General features: G+C 40.5%; 1 protein-coding gene across 4 annotated transcripts in view; it reads left to right on the forward strand.

Annotated features, from left to right (window-relative positions):
- Window positions 1–25,836, forward strand: part of zbtb44 (zinc finger and BTB domain containing 44) — an 85,215-nt gene that overhangs the window by 33,759 nt on the left and 25,620 nt on the right. For 2 of the 4 annotated variants that reach the window (XM_048562152.2, XM_048562151.2), the window contains exon 6: window positions 4,763–8,652. The exons of the other annotated variants lie outside the window; for them this stretch is intronic. In XM_048562152.2, the coding sequence (XP_048418109.1) occupies window positions 4,763–5,069 (307 nt within the window). In that variant the 3' untranslated portion in view covers window positions 5,070–8,652. Of the gene's footprint in view, window positions 1–4,762; window positions 8,653–25,836 lie in introns of those variants that run through there. 4 annotated transcript variants of the gene reach the window in all.

Consider the following 25,836-nt stretch of genomic DNA (forward strand, 5'->3'; position numbering starts at 1 on the left):
TACCTCTGGTCTGGATGCTATATGGCAGGTCTTCTGCATTGCTCTGCCAGACATGGGCCATTCCTGTGCAGAGTGTGGAGCAGGTGGTGGACCTGTCACTTGTTAGGTGCAGTTCCCTGCTGTAGATCTAAGGGCCATAGCACCAGGAGAGGCTGCATGTTGAAAAGTTGGGAATGGGCCTCGAATCTGAGAAAGGGAAATAATGGCACCAATTGGGTCCAGTAATGTAATGTTCATGGCACTGTGACAAATCTCTCAATGCTCAGCAAGGTTTCTAATAACTTAGCAATGTGAAACACCCCTTTAAATTTTGATTTTGAGGATCATTATTAGCAATATGATTATATAGACCACAGAATCCCTGCAGTGTGGAAACAGGTCCTTCAGCCCAATAAGTCCACACCAAACCTCAGCATTCCCCTATAATCCACCTAACCCACATCTCCCTGAACACTATGGGCAATTTAGCCTAATCCACCTAACCTGCACATCTCTGGACTGTGGGAGGAAACTGGAGCACCCGGAGGAAATCCACACAGACAGTCACCCGAGGCTGGAATCGAACCCAGGTCCCTGGTGCTGTGTGGCAGCAGTGCTAACCACTGTGCCACCATGCTGCCTCAATGTATCACGTAGAGGGCTTTTTTTGTTAGGTTTTGTAGCTGTAAGGCAGATTTGTACATTGTTTAAATTACGGTGTATGGTGTCAGTTATTTTGTCTGCCTATTACATACAGTGGTTTGATTTTTTTTAAATGTGAAAATGTTTGTATTTGCTGAATGCATGTTAGACTGGAAAATACCAAAATTGAACATACTGATCCATCTGGCAGCAAAGCCTCTTGTCTGCTCTTTTGAGTAACTGAGCTTCCTTTTATAATTTTCCATTCAGTTATTATTTCCTTTCTGGGTAGTTAATTCTAAACTGTGTACACCTTCCAATCTTGAGCCTGTATCTTGTAGTCAGAAGGTTTGTGATAACGTTATGTAACACCATCACCAAAGTGGTGTGATGATTATGATCTGTAATCTCACAGATAGTGAGGCTATCTATGCTTACCACATCAGAATAAATTGGATAGCAACTCCAGTGTCCTATGCATGCACAACTGAACATGCATCTATAAGTGCATGATTTGCCTATTTCAGAAATTTCACTGATTTGGTATCTTGCTAATATCTTGATATTTAAACACTTGGAGCAGCTTGAGGTTTCTGTATTTGGATAACAGATGAAACTAAATTTGCAAGAAAATGTTGGACTTGTCCATTCCACGATAAGACCATTTAAAAATGTAGGTAGTTTTTAAAAAAAAAACTGGCACTGACTGTGGAATTCTGGTAGCCTCACTTTAGGAAGGATGTGATTACCCAGGGATGGGTGCAGAAGGCACTCACTAAGATGTTGTCTGGGCTGGATGTTGTCTCAATTCTGCTGTGAAGTGAAGACTCAGTGAATTTTACAGAGTCTGGGGGGCGTAAGCGGAGTAAGAAAAGGAGTCCTCTTAATAGAGAAGTCAGTAACGAGGGGCACAATTTTAAGACAAGGAGCAGGGGGTTTAGAGAAGATTTGAGGAATTTTCTTTTCAGAAAATTAGGTTGTGGGCATCTGAAACTTGTGGCTTGAAAACTGATAGGATCAGCAATCCTCCAGATATTTGTAAATTATATCGATGAGTACCTGAAACACCATAACTATGGAGTGCTTGAAAATGTGATTAGAATAGGTGGATGTTTGATAACTAGTTGTGGACATAATGGATTGTAAACTCTTTGAATCTGTTCCTGCATGAAAATTAAATCTTATAATGTAGCATATACTTTATTCAGATTTTAATTTTTGAGATTTAACAAAATATTTTACTCTGCCTCTTAAACCTCTTGTTTCTCCCTGTCCTGTCTTGTTTTGTATTCAATTTGTGTTTTGGCATTGAACCACATTATCTACTTTACCATTCCTGGTTCAAACTTTGGATACCTTAGTTGGGATTCTTCAGTTTAGCCCTTGAGCTACACAATTGCTTTCTCTGTTGGTTTGCACAGGTCACTGTGCTGCAATGGATTTTGAACCATTGCATACATCAGTGCAAAACTCTGTAGAATGTCTGTATAGTTGCAGTGGAGTCAGTCATACAGCACAGAAACAAGCACTTTGGTTCAACTTGTCTATGCCAACCAAGTTTCACAAACTAAATTGGTCTCACTTTCCTGCGGTTACCCTGCATCCCTCTAAATCTTTTTCTATTCATGTACTAATCCAAATGTCTTTTAAATGTTGTAACTGTGTCTATATCGACTAGAGATAGTAGGAACTGCAGATGCTTCTAAGCCCGAAACGTCAGCTTTCTTGCTCCTCTGTTGCTTGGCCTGCTGTGTTCATCCAGCTCAACATCGACCACTTGCTCTGACAGTTCTTTCCACGTACGAACTATCTTGTGTGTGGAAAATGTTGCCCCTCAGATCCATATTTAAATCTTTCTCCTCTCCTCTTAAAAAATCTGCCTCCTAGTTTTGAATTCGCCCTACCTGGGGAAAAGATCTTTGCTATTCACCTTATCTGTGCCTGCCCCTCATGATTTTATAAACCTCTTTGAATTTATGACCGTATACCTCAGCCTCATACTCTAGTGAAAAAAGGCCCAGCCTATCCAACCTTTCCTTATAACTTAAACCCTCTAGTCCTGGCAACATCGTTTTCTAAGCCCTGTCCAATTTAATAATCTTCTAAGAGTCTAGCAATCAGAACTGTACGTAGTATTCAAAAAATGGCCTTCCCAACATCTTATGCAACCGCAACACGACATCCCAACTCTTATACTCAGTGGTTTGAACGACGAAGGCAGGTGTGCTTAATGTCTTCTTAACTACCTTGTCTACCTGTAACACAACTTTTAAACAACCAAGTACCTGAACCCTTAGGTGAGATATGCAAAATCTGCTGAAACTAAACAGAAGTGGTGGCCTCCTATGGCTCTATGTCACGTCAATGTCATCGTAATGAAACAGCCATCACAGTGTTCCAGGATTTACCATGTTTTCAGACGTTTTGTACAGATCAATGCTGCCGTTTGTGTATAACACACCACCAGCCAGAATACAGTGGCCACTCAAGATAAGCACTCTAGCTCCTCTGGAATCCAAAGTGCTGCACCAACTGCAGACACTGTGCGTTTATAATGCAGTATGCAGATGTCCAAATGAACCTAATGTTGCGTTGACTTTCAGATTAAAGTTATTGCATAAGACACCAGTTTGCCCATATAAACCACTGTCAAATAGGGCACACAGAGCAACTCATCATCATCTGTTTTATCTTTAGCCCCCTCTCACAAATTTATAAGTACGAAATTGATGTGAGGAGCTAAGCCCCAATCCTGGCATAAGGGCATTATTAAGTTGCTGCGTTCAATTTTCCAACAATGCCCTCATAACTCTAACACCAAGAAGATTTAAGAGTCCATTAGCAGAATTATTAATATAGTTGGTGCCATACAATTGTGTCAAAATCTGAACCTTTATCTGGATTCAGTTTCCTATTCCTTTATTTCTAAATATTTGAATAACATTCCTGGGTATGTTTTAGTTTGGAATTTGTTCCTAAAATCACCTTTAGTAACTCTGATGTCTCTGGGTGTCTCTTTTCTGCATTGCCTCTAATGTCTGAGTACCACCTTCTGGACTTCATATGATTTTTGCCAATGAGGTTTGACTGTATTCATGAAGCCTTGTTCAGATATGTCACTTTCTGATTTTGAATTCTGTGGATTCAAAGTAAATTATATATATTCATGTCAAATAGATATTGCTGTCGCTTAATGTTTGTTCCCGATTTTCCTGTGTGGGTGACCTTCTTGAACTGTTAATTGCATTTTTGATACAACAGAGTAGCTTTCGATATGATTTTTGGGGAACACTTAAAGCCCTTCCTTGTATAATGAGAGGGGAATCATATATGGGCTAGTTTGAGTGTGGGAGGTGGGTTTCCTCAACCCACTGGATTTTTATTGGCAGTCCAGCAGTTTGTTCATCACTTTTGCTGATGCTCTTTTACTTTTAAAATTCTCGGACTGCTAACTCTTATTCTCTGAATAATTAGCCTAGTAGCATTCTTACTACACTCCTCAATATTGTATAATTTTTTTAAGATCGAGTTTGTGGATTTGATTGAATTATTGAATGTGTGAACTCTAGAACAAAATTGAATTTTCAAAGACTTCGACCACTCGTAGTCAGAAACAGATTTTATACACTTTTCCGTTATTAGATGCTATTAGTTTGTTGACATTCTCCTCATGTAATATTGCAGTGCATTGAACCAAATTATGGTTGTGGCACAGAGGGAGGATCCCTACCCCTGGATCAGGAGGCCCAGGTTCAAATCCCATCTACTCCCGTGGTGTGTAATAACATTGCTGAACAGGTTGATTAAAAAAATTAAAGTTTTATTGTGAAGTGGGAATTGTATTTGTTATGACTCGATGAAGGCATGTGGTACAATCTTGCAGACAGAGTATTGGATAGTTTTGGTTCTGATGCTGTGCATTAAATGCAATCCATTATTTACTTTATTTCAAACATCTTAAATTTTGATTTAAGATGTATATTTTTGTTTCTGTGGATTAACAATGGCTTTATGATAGACATATGCATATTATTGTTCAATACTACTTTTTAAATATCCTGATCTAAGTACTCAAAATATGAAATTTTGTGGTAAATTGTGTTTTAAGGTTGAGTTATCATTAAAATTACTTGTTTTCCAGTGACTTCATTGTGCCAGACTACCTGAAACAGGAGCAAGAGGAGGCCCTGGGTCAGTATGATATCGGAGACAATGGTTTTGATAACAACTCGGCAGTGCAAATGCCAGTTATTTCTCAAGTGTCGTCCACACAGAACTGTGACACCGGATTTCCTCTTGGTCACTTGGCTGGACTTATGAACAAGGATGATGAAATAACGGAAGAGCAGAAGACAAATGGCTCAGATGTAAATGGAATCCTTAGTGCAAGAGAAGATCTACATAAGAGAGGCTCTCCAGAGGAAGGACCTCATATCCTTTACAACTAAATTAGCCCTTATAGTTCCACTTTTTGGAGAAAGTGCCTGAACCAAGATCAAATGATTCTCAGAGCTTTTCTTCCAGACTCTGAACTATGACTTAAAATAGGTCAAAGTTGCATTATTTGATCGTCAGCGGTTTCAGACATGTCAATGGGCCTTCACTTATTTAAAAGCACATTAAACCACACATTCTTAATTCACACAGCAGGCCTCGACCTTGGAAGAAGCAGCTGTATAGCTCTTGAACAATGTACAGCAAGCAGCACCTTTTTAAAGATGTTTTGCATTGTACTTTCATAAAGTTGCCAGTAGTACTTTCCATGTCAAATTGGCATCAAGGGACACATACTAGGATCAAAGTTTGAAATGCTGCATTGATGGACAGGAAAAACTCATCTGATTTTTACCTGCATCAAGTCACTGGAAACATAACAAATGTTTAAATACTACAAAAATGTTATCTGCCTGAAACAATTTTGACAGCTATGTTAAATACTCTAATAAAACTAAGTGATGTTCACAGGGTATGAAAATTCAAAATATCCATCAGGGAGTGGATGTTTTTCCAGCAAAAAAGTACACTTGTACAATACTAATCTTTTTATCAAAAATAATTTGAGGTTGGCATTTTGAATGCAAATGCTAGTCTGGCTATCTATTCCTGAATAGTTGCTGCTTTTAATGCACTCCAAATTGTGCCGTATTCCCATCTGTACAATCAGATGGTTTTTAGTTACTTGTTTAAAGTACCACCTAATGATGGGAGTAGCGGAAGGGAAGAGTTGTTGAAAAGCCACAAGCACCTTTCAGTCAGCCACCTGGCCTTTTGAAGAGTCATTTAACCATTACATTCCTGACTGAAAAGATTAATGTTCCAATTGCAGTTTTTTCCAGTTCAAGAAAGGGAAAAAAAAATTTGTTCAGCGTAAGTGATAAAATTAATGTCTTTTGAGAGGAAAGAATAATGATAATTAGTTTCCTGGCCAACTGGGTGAAGAACCTTGAGGGATCTATCAAGATTTGCTTCCAGAGCTTTTAAATGTTTGGCTCTGACCTAGTGCCACCAAAATATGACCTTTTTTCATCTGTGATTTAAAGCTGGAAATATTTTGATGTTTCCAGTGCATATTTCATTATAAATCTGAACTAATGGTGAATGCATATTCCCTTCAGAAGTGTTTAGCTACTTTTTAGTCTCTTGTAACTTGTGGATGTGCGTTAACATTGACACCACGGTTGGTGGCACGTTAGTGAAGAGTATTTTCAGGGAGCTTGTTTGCCTTGGCTGTTGTTGAATCAGTGGTTTATTGCAAACTTTTCTAAAACTGAAGTTTTTTTTGTGCTCACAGATAACTGGTTTTAAGCTTAAATGTTCAAAGTTAGATTTCTACAGCTGTTAAAACTTTTTTTAAACCGTCTACACAATTTGCTGTTTTGTGAAGTGTTCACCTTTTTGAAGGTGTAAATTACAATTGTTGATTCATTTGTTAATATGTGCATAGGATCATGTAATATTTTGACAATCTGAAGGCATGCTGTGATTGATTAAAGCATGTGTGTTTTTCTTTATTTTTTAGTAACTTCTGTAGTCTTGCTATTGAAAATATTTAGGAAGTAGCACTCCTGAGAGTAAAGCACAGATAACATTGTTTGGGCTTTGTTCTAATAAATATATTCAGTTATATGTTAACCTTACCAGCAATACTGAAAGATTCCTGTCTGGGTAGCCAGAGTACCTTGTGGAGAAGTAGAAGCTGCAGGTATACTGGAAGCAGATTGAAAACCTTCATGTTAGTTTTACATGTGAGGAATGTGGATAAATGTAACACTAACCATGCATCAAATTGGGTGTTTATCATAAAGATGTTTGACAATCTAACTTTCTGGGTAGTTCTGTGGTGTTAAGGATTCTGTATTCCCTCAGCCATGTTGACTTGTATTCTGGGAATGTACTAGTTGATATGACGATCGAATTGCTCATCATCCAAAAAGAATTCACTGATTTGTTGCAGTGATTTTTTTTTGATGAAAATCTTTGGTGTTCTTAAATGTTACGATCAAAGATGTTTAAAGTAATTCCAATAACACTACCTTGCTGCTTTAGTTTAATTTTGGCCTATTTGTCATGTGAATCAAACCTTGGAACATATATCGTTTATCTTTTAAAACATATGCATGTTAATTATAGAGTGGGCTGTACTGCAGTGATTATCTTTTTGTAAAATCTGAGTAACCAACATTGCAGCTCATGATTTAATTTTATCGTAATTTCAAAATATAAATGATCCTTGATATCACTTCTATATTGGTTCTTCAATCCAATCTTACAGCAGTCAAGGTATATACCCTTTTTATTCATTCAGTGAAAGTTGCAGCCAGGATAATTTTGTTATTTCTGTGCAGTGTGCAAAGATTTCTAAACAGAAAACCTTTTCCCTTACTGAGGTTTTCGTTGCAATGTATATGTAAATGCCACTTTTATTTCAAAGAAACACCTTTGAAAGTCAACGCAAGGTAGTTGGATGCCTAAACAGGAAAATATTAGCAACAATGGATGTTTTTTAAAAAACAATGTTGCTTATCTTGTTACATTTATTAATGTGTCATGTTTTTAATTGTTTTCCATTACTAAAAGGTTCTAGTGTACCAGAGGGGTGAATGGTAATCAACTGATCATGATGATCACTATTCAAAACTAAAAGAAATTTGTAGGTACAGTCACTGATACTACAGTAATTGTCCAGTTTGTTTTCATGGGCATGATTAAAATTAAACATTTGTGTATCTAAAGTGGTAGATGCTGAAGTAGTTTCTTTTAATTGCGTTTATATACTTTGCATTCTTGGAAAGCCCAGCACTTTGTCACTGTACATTATGGTGATCTTAAACTCATATACCCATCACTGCCATAAACTGTTTTAAGGACATTCATAAAGTTGAGCCTACAGTGTCCCTGTTGTGGTCACTTACTTGTATATACTGTATAGCCTAATGATGTGGAACTATTGCTAACCTGTTGAGCAAGGATTCAGATGGAATTTTTGATAGTATGATTGTCAGTAAATTGGATACTTTTTGGCTTGAAAACCTAGTTTTCACCAGCTTGATTCCCTGGCAGGCTAGTATTTTAAATCATAGCCAACATTGATAATAAAAAAAAGTCCAATTTTAATGTGTTTGAATGATAATTGTAAGAAGCTTTCTGTTCTGGCTATGGTTTCACTATGTTCATCCTGTTGTGGGGTGGGCGCGTGTGTGTGTGTGTGTGTGTGTGTGTGTGTGTATATAGGGAAAAGTTCACATATTCTATTTTCATGCTCATTTGGTCACAAGAGGCAAGTAGCACTGTATAAAGTTTGATAAAATAATACTGCAGTTGATAATCTGTGTGGAAATTATAAATAAAACTCTTTACCATTATGTACTGCATACTGTGGTGTGCATGTTTTTATCAAAATAAAAGTATTCTTACCGAAGTCCAATACGTTTTTTAAAAAAAAACTTCAGTCTATTATATTTATATTGAAATTGCGTAACTGTAGAAATCCAGGTCAGTGTAATTGTTTTTAACAATTAACCCAAATAAAGTGAAGGTCAAACTTATAGCATCTGGATGTTTCCTGCATTGTTGTGCAATTGATAAACGAAAGGGTTATATTGCAGTGTGTGTTTTTTACCCTAATTTCATTCACTTTAATACTTTAAAACCCACTTCTTCCATGAAATTGACTTGCGTTAACACTTCTTTAATGGTTTACTTTCATTTCCAGTGATTATCTTAGCAAATTTTTTAGTATCATTTTGGATTCTGTATTCATACTTCTGTTGTCCTTAATTTTGAAGATATTATCTGCTATCACAGCTTCTGATTTGTCTGCTATTGAATGCCTGATAAATTTCCCTGTGAATGAGACAATTAATTTAAAATTTTAATTGTTAATTTATTAAATCAAAATGAATCTTAAAGGTAACAAGAATTTTATGAATTGAGTTCATCAGATTACTTGTGACTTTTGATATGCTACACAAGTATTTTATGATTATTAAGGTATCAGTTTTGTGATGCTGGCAATCTGAAATAAATCAATGCTGCATGATCAGGCAGCATCTGTGGAGGGAAAGAGAATTAACATTTCAGCAGTGTCCAGAAATATTAGCATGCTCTTAATGGATGTTGCCTAACCCACTGTGATTTAGAACATAAGACATAGGAGTGGAAATAAGGCCATCATGCCCATCAAGTCCACTCCGCCATTTAAATCATGGTTGATGGGCATTTCAACTCCACTTCCCTGCACTCTCCCCATAGCCCTTGATTCCTTCTGAGATCAAGAATTTGTTGATCTCTGCCTTGAAGGCATCCAACGCCCCGGCCTCCACTGCACTCCGTGGCAATGAATTCCACAAGCCCACCACTCTGGCTGAAGAAATGTCGTCTCATTTCAGTTTTAAATTTACCCCCTCTAATTCTAAGGCTGTGCCCACGGGTCCTAGTCTCCACGCCTAACGGAAACAACTTCCTAGCGTCCACCCCTTCTAAACCAATGTATGATCTTGTAAGTTTCTATTAGATCTTCCTTCTAAACTCTAATGAGAACAATCCTAGGATCCTTAGTCATTCATCATACGTTAAACCTATCATTCCAGGGATTATCTGTGTGATTCTCCGCTGGACACACTCCAGGGCTAGTATGTCCTTCCTGAGGTGTGGGGCCCAAAATTTGACACAGTATTCTAAATGGGGCCTAACTAGAGCTTTATAAAGCCTCAGAAGCACATCGCTGTTTTTATATTCCAGCCTTCTTGAGATAAACGACAACATTACATTCGCTTTCTTAATTACGGACTCTACCTGCAAGTTAACCTGTAGAGAATCCTGGACCAACACTCCCAGATCCCTTTGTACTTCTGCTTTGTGAATTTTCTCACCATTTAGAAAATAGTCCATGCCTGTATTCTTCTTTTCCAAAGTGCAAAACCCCACATTTACTCATATTGAATTTCATCAGCCATTTCCTGGACCACACTCCTAAACTGTCTAAATCTTTCTGCAGCTTCCCCACCTCCTTGGTACTACCTGCCTGTCCACCTATCTTTGTATCATCGGCAAACTTCGCCAGAATGCCCCCAATTCCTTCATCCAGACCATTAATATATAAGGTGAACAGCTGTGGCCCCAACACTGAACCCTGCGGGACACCACTCGTCACCGGTTGCCATTCCGAAAAAGAGCCTTTTATCCCAACTCTCTGCCTTCTGTGAGACAGCCAAACCTCAATCCAAGCCAGTAGCTCACCTCGAACACCATGGGCCCTCACCTTGCTCAGTAGCCTCCCGTGAGGCACTGTATCAAAGGCCTTTTTGGAAGTCTAGATAGATAACATCTACTGGGTTTCCCTGGTCTAACATACTTATCACCTCCCCAAAGAATTCGAACAGGTTTGTCAGGCACAACCTCCCCTTCCTAAATCCATGCTGACTTGTTCTAATCTGACCCTGCACTTCCAGGAATTTAGAAATCTCATCCTTGACAATGGATTCAAGAATTTTACTAACTACCGAGGTTAGGCTAATCGGCCTATAATTTTCCACCTTTTGCCTTGATCCTTTCTTAAACAAGAGGGTTACAACAGCGATTTTCCAATCATCTGGGACTTTCTTTGACTCCAGTGACTTTTGAAAGATCACAACCAAAGCCTCCGCTATTTCCTCAGCCGCCTCCCTCAGAACTCTAGGATGTAGCCCATCGGGGCCACGAAATTTATCAATTTTTAGACCTTTTAGCTTTTCTAGCACTTTATCTTTTGTAATGTCTACCATACTCAGCTGTGCCCCCTGGCTCTCCCTAGTTGTTGGCATACTACTCATGTCTTCCACTGTGAAGACTGACGCAAAGTGCTTAAGTTCTTCAGCTATTTCCTTATCTCCCATCACTAGCCTTCCAGCATCAATTTGGAGCGGCCCAATATCTACTTCTGTCTCTCATTTGTTTCTTTATGTATTGAAAGAAGCTTTTACTATCACTTCTAATATTACTAGCTAGCCTACCTTCATATTTGATCCTCTCCTTCCTTATTGCTCTCTGTTATCCTCTGTTTGTTTTTGTAGCCTTCCCAATCTTCTGATTTTCCAGTGCTCTTGGCCACTTTATAGGCTGTCTCTTTTTCTTTGATATATTTCCTGACTTCCTTTGTCAGCCATGGCTGTCTAATCCCACCTCGGATAATCTTTCTTTTCTTTGGCTGTTTCTATTTTCTGTACAGACTCCAGCATCTGCAGTAATTTTCTTCTGTACTCTCAAGATTCTGTATGGAACAAGACATTTATAGAGTAATTGAGATCTACAGCATGGAAAAAATCCTTCAGCCCACTGTGTCTGCATTGGTCAAAAGTCATTCTAAAAGTGACCTTTCGTTTGATATCACAAGAATGCCACAACGTGATCAAAGAACTGGCTCCAAGACTTTCTCTGTTTGAGACCTTGGTCCCGGAGGATGGGAGAGCTGTCACCTATTTACAATTGGCTAGAGGCCCTGGAACTAAGCTTCATACAGGTAGTCATCAAAGGGCTGACTGCATGAACTTTACAAACATTGACAAATGTCTTCCTCACTATTGAGGCTATGATTTTGGCTTAAGTGGCACATTTCGTTGACTTCTTGACCTCACTGAAGACGTTGTCAAACACATTGTGCCTCATACAAGTAGAAGTGCTTGTTTTTTAGACAACAGCTTGCTTGTTAATTATTCGAGCACTTTTGAATGAAGCCTCAGCCATGTGATATTTAATCATAAGCATAAAGTACTTAAATTTTATGGGGAAATATGAGAAAGTAAACTTTTAGCTCAGCTGCATCATAGAATCCCTACAATGTGGAAACAGGCCCTTTGGCCCTACATGTCCACACTGAACCTCAGAGCGTCCCACCCAGATCCATCCAATTTAACCCACCAAATCTACACCTCCCTGAACACTATGGGTAATTTAGCATGGTCAGTCCACCTAAACTGCGCATCTTTGGACTGTCGGAGGAAATCGGAGCACCTGGAGAAAACCCACGCAGACATGGGGAGAATGTGCAGACTCCTCACAGACAGTCACCTGAGAGTGGAATCGAACTTGGCTCCCTAGAGCTGTGAGGCAGCAGTGCTAACGACTGTGCCACTCCAATTTTGGCATCAAAGTCTCTGCAACCTTTTTAGTTGCCAGACAGCTCCTATAGAGGCCCAAAGAACAATACAGCACAGGAACGGGCCCTTCAGCTCTCTAAGCCTGTGCCGACATATTTTGCCCTTCCATTCTAAAACTATGGACGGCTCTGTTTGTTAATGATTTATCAACATTACAGGCATCACAATATGTCCCTGCTGCAGAATTCCAGTTATCACTCTCCGCGTGAGCATTGCCTTTTAGGAGGATATAAGACACAGTTGACCTATTCTGAAGTGACAACTGAATTTTAAACAAATGCACTTGGTTACAGAACTCGAGTGACTTATCTATAAATGCACAGTGATAAGCCTCATTCCAGAGCAGGTGCTAAATTTTAAAACAATGAGTACAATCCACTTTTAAATGTTTACATTTTGTAAAGCCTGGTTTCAGGAAACAAATTGGTGAAGCCTCCATGGCTCAACTGAAGTCACATGCTGAGCTGTTCTGCTCAGGACAATCTCAAGTTCTCGCCCATGGATTCAATAACTAAGTGAAATGCAATGTAATCAGTGCCCCATTTATGCTGTTGTTCATTTCCAGTGCATCCTGATACAGTATTTGAAATGTTGAAACACAAGGACATTTCACCACTATTCAGTGCAGCAATGGATGGCTCAAGTTGTATATTGTCACATGCTGATGCATTTATTAGATTAGATTCCCTACGGTATGGAAACAGGCCCTTCGGCCCAGCAAGTCCACTCCGCCCCTTGAAGCATCCTACCCAGACCCATGCCCCCAAAACCCACACACCCCTGAACACTAGAGGGCAATTTAGCATGGCCAATCTACCTAACCTGCACATCTTTGGACTGTGGGAGGAAACCGGAGCACCCGGAGGAAACCCACGCAGACACGGGGAGAATGTGCAAACTCCACACAGACAGTCGCCTGAGGCGGGAATCGAACCCGGGTCCCTGGCATTGAGGCTGCGGTGCTAACCACTGAGCCATCGTGCCGCCCGAAAATAATATCTGTTCATGTAATGTGCTGATTAAATTTTTTCTGTCACTTTGCTAGGTGGGGGAATTTTTTGTTGTCATAATTATCAAGCTCAACATTTTGCCCTGCACGGTTTTCTCTAAATCAATTATCTCAAATCAAACCTATCAGAGTTTGGCAGAATATTTCAGCATGTAGTTTTTTGTTATGAATCAGTCTGTAAATGTGTGCTGCGTTATGTGAGAATGTCCAGAAAGAATTAGCTGACAGTAGTTATGGTATATCTATATTTGTTTGTAAAGCAGCACAGAGTCATTCTAATTTTAAAAAAAACACACTGGGCACTGAAGACATTATACAAGAACATCTCTGGACTACTGGCCTGATTTCTGCTGTGGAAAAGATTCTCAATTATTCCAGACTTATCACGGGTGGAATATCAGAAACTGGTTCCCAGAATTTTAAATGTTACTTATTATTGCAATACCCTGATCAGCTCTATTTATAGTATGTGAATCGGGGGTGTAATCTTCTGTTGTGTTGAGCTGCATGGGTCAATGTGGGTATTGTGAGAAGAATCAAACCTGTAAGTTGAGCAAAGCTGAGATAACACCGTGTGGAGCTGGATGAACACAGCAGGCGCAGCAGCATCTTACGAGCACAAAAGCTGACATTTCGGGCCTAGACTCTTCATTTTTCTGAAAAAGTGTCTAGGCCCAAAATGTCAACTTTTGTGGTCCTAAGATGCTGCTTCGTCTGCTGTATTCATCCAGCTCCACACTTTGCTATCTCAGATTCTCCAGCATCTGCAGTTCCCATTATCGTTGAGAAAAGCTTCTGATTTTTCTGCAGAGGTATAAATGGTAAGTTCAGAATCTCGCTAATAAATGGCAACTATCTTATTTGAATACATTTGCATCTCCTTAGTCACTTTGGTTGTCTCGCTCTGCAGTTTCTACTTCTCTCATTCTTGGGAAACTAAATGGCACCAACATGAAAGTCTGAGAAAGTATCTGGTGGCAGCAGTTAACTCTTTGTATTGTTGGCCTGCATCCAATTCTGCCTTCGTCTGAACAACACATCATTCTCCACTGGCACAGTCTTTCGCCACCTTTTCAATAATGCTACTTTGCATTGGTAAACCACCAGCCTCATCTCATTGTCATTCTTGTTCTTGGCCCAGCTATTGAATTACTACAATTCCTCAGGACTTTGAAATTCAGAGATATGTATCATTTTCGTGTTTTGGCCAGGTCACTTTGGGCATGGGGGCCACTCCTACATTGACACGATGCATTTTACGCCTCGTCACGCATTTTGCTCACTTTGTGGCTGCTAGCTTTTCTTGCTTCCGTTGCTTTTTTAGAATATAAGCTGTTCAGTGTCAAGTTGCAGGCTGCCAGTCTCAGGCTTGCAGAGCCTTTGAGTGCGGTGGGAGATGCAGTAATTATATTTTGGAGTACTAAACAGTCAATGGACAGGACCTATGTTAATGTCAGAGTTAGAGACATTGAATCATACAACATGGGAACAGACCCTTCCGTCAATTTCATTTGTGCTGACCAAGTCATCCTAAACTGAACTAGTCCCATCTGGTCCATATCTCTCCCAACCTTTCCTATCCATATAACTGTACAAGTGTCTTTTAAATATAATTGTACCCACCTCTACCAATTTCTCTGGCAGCTTATTCTATACACATTTTACCCTCTGTGTGAGAAAAGCTCCCCTCTGGTCCCTTTTAAATATTTGCCCCCTCAGCTTAAATCTTTGCCTTCTAGTTTTAGATTTCCCTACTCTGGGGAAAATACCTTAGCTATTCAACTTCTCTATGTCCCTGAGATAGTAGGAACTGCAAATGCTGGAGAATCTGAGATAACAAGGTGTAGAGCTGGTTGAACACAGCAGGCCAAGCAGCATCAGAGGAGCAGGAAGGCTGACCTTTCAGGCCTAGACCCTTTTCTGAAAAATGGGTCTAGGCCTGAAACGTCAGCCTTCCTGTTCCTCTGATGCTGCTTGGCCTGCTGTGTTCATCCAGCTCTACATCTTGTTATCTATGTTCCTTGAGATTTTCATAAACTTTTATAAGGTCTCAGCCTCAATTCCTGGGGAGAAAACTTCCAGCCTATCCAACCTTTCCTTATAACTCACTGTCTCGTCCTGGCAACATCCTTGTAAATTATTTTTCTGCACCCTATCTAGCTTATCAACATCATTCCTATAGCAGTGTGACGAAAATTATGTGCAATATTCTAAAAGTGGCCTCGCCAATGTCTTGTTCAGCAACAACATGATGTTCCAACTCATACACTTAGTGCTCAGACCAATAAAGGCATGTGTGCCAAATGCAACCTTCACCATCCTGTCTACCTCCAATACAACTTTCAAGAAACTGTGTACCTGCACCCTTAGGTCCCTCTGTCAACAAGACACTGCAGGGACCCTACCATCTTGGAACCATCAGGGCCCATCCTGGATTATTAATGAGGGTGAGATCTGAACATGTGCTGATTTGAAAGTGAGCAGGGGTTGATTTTGAATTGTACACATTTTCAGTTATGTAGCAATCTCGTCTGCCCTCTACAGTTATTCCAGAGGGACCACATAGTCTTATCTCTATCAGCCATAGCACGGCTGAAGCAACAGAAGCTAAGTGATCTGAGAGGGTGGTGACCTCTGCACTCATATCCGGCTTAAATTTAACAATGTTGCTGAAACATGAAGAGGCTCTGTGAAGTCCGGGTCCTGCATACGTGCTCAGATCTATTAAATAGGAGGGAGCGATTTGAGAGGTTAGGGCCAAAACAAAAGAGTAAGTGAGACCAAAGGGGTAAGAGGCAGCATTTGAAGGGGAAAGTAAAGGAGTGAGATGTAAGGTACAACAGAAGGAGAGAAACTAGCAGAAAAACAGATGGAAACATGGAGCGATGGAGAAAGTGAGACCAATTTGTAGAGAAAGAATGACACAGGCAGAGAGAAGAAATAAAGGGTGAGTGAGAGAGACAGGGAATAGAGAAATGAGGAAGGTTGGCATTTAAGTTGGGTTACGTGATGGGCCTGTACTTTGGAGGTCTCTCTGTGCTTGTTTGCTTTATCTTTTGAGGGAGGTGGGAGACACTTTTGGGTTCAGAATATAAGGTTATTTTACCACTATGCCTGTAGGAGACACTTATCGGATGGTGCAGGGATTCCAACCCCTGCAATAGAATCTGATGACTCATGGACTGCCTGTTGGCCATGAGTCAGTCCATCTGTGGCATGCGCTAGTAGCGAGAAGGCAAACATGGCCATTTGCTTGAAGCACGTACATGAGTTTTCAGACAAAGTCCTTAGCAAGTCAAAGGCACTATATTGAGTCATTTGGTGCTGTCACAGTCAGTCAAGTGACTTCTCTGATTCCAGCCCAGGAATGTGTATAGGGCTAGTCGGTCACTTGGCCCTGCCAGATTCCATGGATCATTGTTTCTGAAGCCTGAGGAATTGGGCCACTGTCAATCCTGCAGGTCATTTGTAACCATTCTGAGGCTGACCAGTCAGCTGGAAAGCTGTGGAGACCTCATTCCAGGGACTGGACTGTGATTAGCTGGAGCTGTCGGACGAAGTCAGTTCTTCTGGGAGGGTACATGGTTGGTCTTTGAGGCTTGGGGGCGGTCCTTCAAGTCCTAGAGGAAGTGGGAAATCAAAATCCTTGCACGTGCTTCATTGAACTAGATCTCTAAGGGAATGATTGCGGTGAAAGGAGTAATTCAAGATAGAATGGTGAGATTTTATACAGCATAGGATAGGTCATGGTGATTTTGGAGCGGTGCTTTCACAGATCTCAATTACACTGGCTGCTACAAGAGAACATAGGGTGGATGAAGCCAGCTCTATGTTGACACTATTATTTGTTCATCTCACTTTACTCTGAGACCCAGGCGTGCCGCGTGGTCATGCCAGACATAGTCGTGCACTTTCTCCCCAACAGACTGTTGATGACCACCCATGTCTCACGCAATATCAATTGCCCTTCCATGTTCTGTTGTCTCTTCTTTTTATATTATGCATTGATGCTCTTTACAATCTTTATGACCCCTCTGCATTGTAACATGTTGTGACCAGTTGCCAAGATTGCATTCTTCAGGTTTCCTACCAGTGGCCCCTGATTATCCAACCTTGATTTTGTGTTCAGGTTAATCCTAGACTTACCACAGCCTGTCCTCTGACCAACCTTGAGAGGTATCCCTGGCTGGTGAATGAACAAGCTTTTGATTGATCTCTCTGTAGCTCTCTGACTGACTGAGCATGACTTCTTGAACTGGTTGAACGGGATCATTGGGATTGACAGAGGTCCACTCCCTGGGCTATAGAGGTGTGGACTGCTTTACCCTAAATACCCCAAGTGGCTAATTGACTGTGTCCAAGCCCTTGGGTGGTGTCTTTGACTTATTTTGTCTGCACTCTGTGACTGATGGCCGTCTCCTTTAACCTAGCTGATGACCACTCACTTTAGGCTTTGAGACATGCTGGTTTGTTTGAAGGACATGCGGCGTGCTTGCTGTTTAAACCACTGGCATATGGCGTAGGTGGAACATTGAAATAGCAGATGCCCACCCCCATGACTGATCACTACTGACAACTATGCCCAGCTGACTGGGTTTGAGTTTATGCTAAAAGGCAAGGCCAGACAGAAAAACTGAACTTGTAAGCCTGAATCCAAAAGCAAAGCCCAAAAAGTCAAGGCAAAGCATCCAAGATTGTGACTGCTAAAAGAGCAAGAGAGGACCTGTGAGGAACACTGATCATCGTAGAGATGATGCTTACCCCTGGCAGCAGTATTGTAATAAAAGGTGCAAGTGCACTCTAAAGCAAGGCATTGAATTGGCAAGATGTATTGCAAGTAGGTTGGAGATATACCATGAGGGTACGGAATGGTTGAGTATGTATCTGATGCCAGTATCTGTGTACAGGGAGCACAGGCATTTGCAGCTTATGGAATGTGCCTTGTGATATTGCTGTCCAAGTTGGAAGCCTAGAGGAGCAAGGAGTGAGCTAGAGTTGCCAAGTACCTCCTTTTGATATTCATGTCAGTAATTTGCAGTGTATAGTTTCTATCCAGCATGTGGGAGTATAGGAAAATGCATATTAATGAGATCAGATTAGTGACTAGAGGTACGTAAGGCCATGCAAATAAGCCTCTTGCTGCACCCTATCAGGATTCTCTTCTCACCTCCCAAAAGTTGAATGCAGAATCATTTTTGGTCTTGTCGCAGAGAATCTTATTTCTGCTGATCTTGCCATGTTTTCCCAACAGATTGTCCTTTACCCACATCGTTTCAGGGTTAGGCAGATTCCACCCTATGAATTAGTAATGAATTAACACTTTCCATATTAAACAGCTGTGCCCTATCAACTCTTCAGTGTCAAATAAACCTCGGCATTGTTCTGAAATTAGTAATGTACAAAATAGATTTTTAAAAAACTCTTCTTGGTAGAAAGAAAGATAAGCAAATGGAATCTTGTGTTCATTGTGGTTATTGTTTGTGTGAGAGAATGGAATTTTTTTTTTCTCTCTCTTGGCCTCCAGTGTCAAGTGTAAGAAAAATTGCTTGAAAACTAGCACAACTTTTGCCCAAGTAGAATGAGTAATTTTCAAGTGGCTCAGCCTAGTACAGTAATGCACTTTTAAAGAGTTGTTTCAAATGATATTTATTTTTGCTGTGCCAATGTATGTAAAGATTTAGATTGGCTGAGAGTTATTAAAACATGATGTTTTCAGAAAATTAATACAGAACTAAGTGTGGAAGACAGTTATTCAAGCTCATGACCTGAATAAATCATGCAAATATAACTTTTAGATAACACATTTTCCCCCTTATCTAATAATCTATCTATGCATAAGTAGAATATATGGCTAACGTTATTATTCATTTTAAGAGTTCAGACCAGAAGTCCAAGTTTAATTACAGCTTTTTAATATGCTTAGACATTTCTGAATTAAATCTCAGTTTTGTAAGATCCAAAATCAACCTACATACGATATTGTGGGAAATCTTTAACTTTCATAAGATAGTTTTGGGTTCAGAGGAATGAATCAAGAAAAGTTTTTAAATTTAGATTCAAATGCAGGATGTCTTCAACATATCTGCCTCTAGTATTAATGAAAGTAGATAAGGTAGCAAGTTGACCCATTCCTAGGCGGTAATTAATGACTAAAGGAGTCTGTAAGTCTCTTTTTTTTAAGCTCCATTTAAAATTTTTAATGTGGCAGTTAAAGAAATGCAAGGACTATTGCAAAGTCGAAAGTAACTCTATTTCCAACACCATTTTTGGACCTAGAGGATCAAACATATTTCTCATTTTTCATGTTAACTTTCTACTTGCCTTGCAAATAGCCTTTCCAACACTGGGAATTGAATCCCACACCCTCAGTATTTGAGGCTACCTCTCATGCCTATAATACCGCCTCCTCACACCATCCCAAATTGGCATATCTGTGATTACCCATCAGCCATCTAGCCCAATTTGCACCACCTCCCCAAACCTCGTCCCTTGCAATACTTAGCCAGCTGTAAGAGGTTCTCCTGCCTTTATTCTGATCTGCAATATCACTCTGCTTGATAAGATGTTAAGTTAATCTGGTGTCGTAAATTCAGAGTGGAATTCTGTTGGGACGGAAAGAAAACATTCTTTCCTTCTGTGGAATTAGACCTTCAGCATAAAGGAAATTCTGATCAGAACACTAAACCCAAACTTGGGAAATTCCACCCTTTTAAAGAATGTAGGCATAGTTTCTCACCGGTCTATTTTAATGGTCATAAAATACCAAGGAAACAGCCCTACCTCAATTGTTACTAATGTATAATAGTCGGTAAATTTCCATTTATTTGAGTGAACTCTGTGAACATTATTGATCTATGTATTGTTGTAGACTTGTGAATTATCCGACAGTCTTCAGAGATTCACTTCTCATAATACACACTTAGCGGAGCAATGTCGTCTTCCATTCTAGCTCTTCCATTATTTCTGTAGTCAGCTATGGGAAGTGGCTATGCGTAGCTCGTGCAGCTGGTTCAAAAGAACTTGAGATAGTAGAAACTGAAGAAGGATCTAGGCCTGAAGCATCAGCCTTCCTGCTCCACTGATGCTGCTTGGCCTGCTGTGTTCATCCAGCTGTACACCTTGTTATCACTAAAAGAACTTAAGCTTGTTTGGCTGGTCTGTAATTGGTACTGATGCAGTCTGGCTAATATCTTCAATAAAGTTAAAAGCACTTTTCTTATAGCCAGATAAGAGTTCACAGTCTTCTGTGGAAAGGGTTATTTAAGTGCTAATAACCTGAAGAGCTGAATCCTATTAAAAATAATAACATTTTGAATATAATCCCTTGAAAGTATACTTTCCATTTCAGGGCCATGAGCTTGTTTTAAGTTATTACTCCAATAAGAAGAGTAAAGGTACCTATTCACCACATGGTACCTCTGGCCTACAGAACACCACAAAATTTGCTAGAACACAAGCCAAACCTATTTATATTCGGAACAAAAGCGTTGTTGCAGCTGCTTCACAGCAATTTGTTTCAATCCAATGAGATCACTGGAAGACTTGTGCTAAAACACCAAGGTCTGGTGGAGATGAATCTCACTCGTGCGCACTCACTCGCGCACACACACTGTCATCTATTAATGAAATTTGAATTGAAAGTTAACTTTCACCCCCTCAGCCTACTTTATTGTTTATCACCCTATCAATTTTTTACATTGTTAGTTATATTTCCTTTAAAACAACAGCATTCAAGAACAGTACGGATGCAAATGAAGCAGACTTTTCATATCAGACAGGGTTCACCTGCACACCTGTCAGCTCGGTCTACTGCATCCGCTGCTCCTGATATGGCCTCCTCTGTATCAATAAAACCAAGTGTAGACTCATAGACTGTTTTGTAGAACATCTGCACTCTTTCTATACACAACACCTTCCATTCTTTGGGTGTCCATCCTGGGCCTCCTCCTGTATCACATTGACACCGCCCGCAAACTGGAGGAGCAACCCTTCGTATTCCATCCTGGGAGCCTACAGCCTAATGGCCTAAACATGGTATTCACCAGTTTCAAAATCTCACCACACCTGGCCTCATCCCATGTCCAACCCTCCCTCTCATCCCCACCTTCTTGACCCAACACAACCTGTCCATCTACTCTCCTACTCATCTGCACTAGCCATCCCACTGACCAATCCCCACCACTCCCTACCTGCATTCACCTATCACCATCCCACCTATCATTCCAGTCCCACCCCTCCTTTATTTATTTCTGTGCTCCCTTCCCCTTCCCCATTTCTGAAAAAGAGTCCTGACCCAAAATGTCAACTTTCCTGCTCCTCTGATGCTGTTTGGTCTGCTGAGCTTCTCCAGCTCCACAATGTGTTATCTCTGACTTTAGCATCAGCAGTTCTTGCTATCTCTTCAAGCAAATATGACTTCTTCAAAATCATAGAATTCTTACCGAGCAGAAGGAAGACACACGATCCATATGTCTGCAGTGGTGTTAGAGAAATTCTGAACTGGTTATTTTCTTTCCCATTTTTTTAAAGAACTTTTGCACGTTTTGAAGAAGACTATAGTTTTTTTTTAAAAAATGCTACTATGGCTTGCAATTATGGGATTTGAACCCACATCTCTTGGCTTAGATGTAGGAGTATTACCAATGCACCACAAAAACCACAAAAGTTAGCATTCATCCAATGTGAGGCTGAAACCCACAACCCTGACATTAAGGGTTGCATGCTTGACCAACTGAGCTAGCTGCACAATTTATTTTTGAAGATATTATTAGCCTAAGTTTGCTAACCCAATGACATTACCACCTCCCCTCTTTAAAAACAATATTATTGCAATAATTGAGCCATCAAGTTTGATGTTAGGCTGATAATTAATTAATCATGTGTTTTCCATTCAGTGTAAATGTTTCATATCTCATTGATTATCATAACTACTCAGCTGTTTATCAGAATTAAACTTTAGTACCAGTATCAGTCCTTCTAACATTGCTTTCAAAATCACAATTAGTGTGTTTAAACAGCAAAATACTGTGGATGCTGAAGTCATAATTAAAAGTAGAACATGCTGATATTATTAAGCAGGTCATCAGACTTCAAAGCTACACTGTATCCACAGATGCTGCCTGACTTGCTATTTTCAGTTTTTATTAGTCTTGTTTGTATTTGGTCATTCCAGTGGACTTCCAATCACAATATGTTGTGGAGTCACCAAGACTCTTACAGAATTATTTTACAGACAGTCAGATTATGGACATCATTAATTGTTACTGAATGAACTGGACATTTCAGATTAGATAATGATTTACACACTTGGGTCATCATGAGTGTTCTGCGCTTACTGTGTTTATGAATCATGAGATTCTTTAACCTTTAAGCGAAGGCAGATAACCTAAAATTATTGGTAAAAATATCTTCTGTTCAGCAGTGGAAGTAGAACAACACTTAGAAACAAATTAGTCAAAATACTTCTAGTTTAATTTTTCAATGTGGTGTAGGAAAAGCGATGGACAATAAATGTTGGCTAAGCCAGCAGTGCTCATATCCTGTGAATGAATTAGAAAAACTCAGTACAATATATTATCATGTAGAATTCCATTTTACTTTCTCATTAAGTTTTAATCTATTTTATAATTACACAAATCTTACACAGATGTGAAATTGTGATGATTGTCAAATGTAACAAGATGTTCCTGTGGACTGAAATATTAGCTGTCTTCAGGTCATTTTACACAAAGTTAAAAGTTCATAGTGGAAAATAAATACATTTCCAATCTCTCCATTTCCAAACAAAATTGCCTAACAAATGCTAGTACTTTTCATCCCCTCATTGACCATTTGTGTGTAGAAACAAGAGATGTACAGGTACTGGAGATAATGGGAACTGCAGATGCTGGAGAATCCGAGATAACAAAGTGTGGAGCTGGATGAACACTGCAGGCCAAGCAGCATCTTAGGAGCACAAAAGCTGACGTTTCGGGCCTAGACCCATCATTGGAAAAGGGGATGGGGAGAGGGTTCCGAAATAAATAGGGAGAGAGCGGGAGGTGGATCGAAGATGGATAAAGGAGAAGATAGGTGGAGAGGAGACAGGCAAGTTAAAGGGTCGGGGATGGAGCCTGTAGAGGTGAGTATAGGTGGGGAGGTAGGGAGGGGATAGGTCAGTCTGGGGAGGATGAACAGGTCAAGGGGCCGGGATGAGGTTAGTAGGTACGAAATGGAGGTGTGGCTTGAGGTGGGTGGAGGAGATAGGTGAGAGGAAAAACGGGTTAGGGAGGCAGGGATGAGCCCATTGTGGCCTCCTCTACATTGGGGAAACCACACGGAGGCTTTGGGACCTCTTTGCAGAACACCAATGCTCGGTTCGCAATAAACTACTGCACCTCCCAGTCGTGAACCATTTCAACTTCCACTTGCATTCCTTAGATGACATGTCCAACCTGCGCCTCCCGCAGTGCCACAACGATGCCATGGGATGGTTGTAGGAACAGCAACTCATATTCTGTTTGGGAACCCTGCAGCCCAAAGGTGTAAATGTGGATTTCACAAGGTTCAAACTCTCCCCTTCCCCCACTGCATCCCAAAACCAGCCCAGCTTGTCCCTGTCTCCCTAACCTGTTTTTCATCTCACCTATCCCCTCCTCCCATCTCAAGCCGCACCTCCATTTCCTACCTACTAACCTCATCCTGCCACCTTGGCCTGTCCGTCCTCCCCGGACTGACATATCCCCTCCCTACCTCCCTACCTACACGAACCTCTGTAGGCTCCATCCCCACCCCTTTAACTTGTTTGTCTCCTTTCCATCTATCTTTTCTTCTTTCCATCTTCGATCCGGCTCCCCCTCTCTCCTTATTTATTTTGGAGCCCTCTCACCATCCCCCTTTTCTGATGAAACGTCAGCTTTTGTGCACCTAAGATGCTGCTTGGCCTGCTGTGTTCATCCAGCTCCACCCTTTGTTATCTTGATGTCAGGTACTGATCAATTGACATTACTGCATCATAGGGAACTCAATATTGTACACATTGCTTGGTCAGCACTTTTGATTTCTGTTATGTAAGAAAATAAATTATATTTATAAACTATTAACAATTTCCAAAGGGACTAATAACTTTTAAAAAAGAGATTTCGATTTCCAGTTGATATCTGTAACCAATTACAAAAACGTTGACTAAACACTTCACTTTTCTGGAAGCAGCTTGTAATTTGAACTAGAAAGCATTAAGACCACAAGCAGAATGTTTAGGGGGTTGAATAACATGAGCTATAGCAAGATTTATGGCAGAACTAGACGAGAAATCAGCTCAGCTCACTGAGAAGTTAGGAGTAACTCGTACCATCTTTTATGATTCTCACAAGGGGTGTTGCAAGTTTCTCAGTATACAGTGCCTAGTGGCCAAATGAGGGGATTGTTGCTTGTTAAATGTCATGCTCATTGTCCAAGTTGCCTCACTAGTACTCAGCTTTCTAACTTACCAAATTCACCAAATGTGACCAACGTCATGGAAGTTGGAGCCCCGCTTTGGCGACTTGAGCTTTCTGCTTGCTCCAAAGGATCTCAATGGATTGATGAATATCTCAGCCATGTTCCATGAGCATTAGCCTCACGCATGCCGTGGCCAGGGACCTTGACATCCAATATGTGCCAGCCTGTATCTCTGACCCACGCACTGGATGCTTTTGCACTTCAGTGCTACGTTGGCTGCTGCAGGGGCACTGTGCACTCAGAGACATACACCCAGCTCATGCATTGAAGAAGGCTGCATGTCTGTTCTCTTCATTCATTATCATACTACACACTCAGTCTGAGCCTATCTGGATGCTCACAGCATAATTGCCTTACTCTTCAATTTTATATTTTGCACCCTCAGTCAGGAAGTTGAGCCTCATATTACTTCTATTTTGTCTTGCTGTTTAGCGCCAACTCAAAGAGAGGAAACTTGTCATGGTTGCCAGCAGTCCTCAGTTGTCAAGAGGAATAGGCTTTGCTGAGAGGGTTCCAGCATAGTAAGTCAAGGGAAAGCCCTGAGGGTTTGAAAACATATCCAGTTGGGGTGGCCAGAGTCGGAATCCTCTCCGCATAATGGTGGCGAGCTGAAAGTTGGGGCCCCCACCACCCATCTGGATTCTTTGTGTTATTGTGGATGTCCTTTCTCCTGTAATTAGAGAGAGGTAGGTATGACGAAGATGAAAGTGGGTGGAACAGCTGTTACTTTTGGTGCAGGTGGGGAGGTGTCTCGAGTGAGTGAGTAGGCAGCAGAGAGGGCAAGCAGAGTTAGTGATGTCAGGGGTTAGCGTGGGTGACAATGAGTGAGGGAGGGTGTTGCAGGCATTGAGAGTGGTAGAGCATATGCCTTGGTGGACAATGAGTCCAGTGACAGCAAGAGAATGAATGTAGAGGTGCTAGAGACTCTCTAATAATACATAGTTGTCTTCCATCATCCTTTCTGTGAAAAATCACTTTTGAAGGAGAAAATAAAACATGTTCAAAGACAGCGAAAAGACAATTTTTCAATCAGTGAATGAAAGAGTGCATCAACTGCAAAGAATTAAAAAGGAAGAGAAAGAAAACATCTCTAGT

Source organism: Stegostoma tigrinum, chromosome 32 (assembly GCF_030684315.1).
Source record: "Stegostoma tigrinum isolate sSteTig4 chromosome 32, sSteTig4.hap1, whole genome shotgun sequence".
NCBI classification, from domain to species: Eukaryota; Metazoa; Chordata; class Chondrichthyes; order Orectolobiformes; family Stegostomatidae; genus Stegostoma; species Stegostoma tigrinum.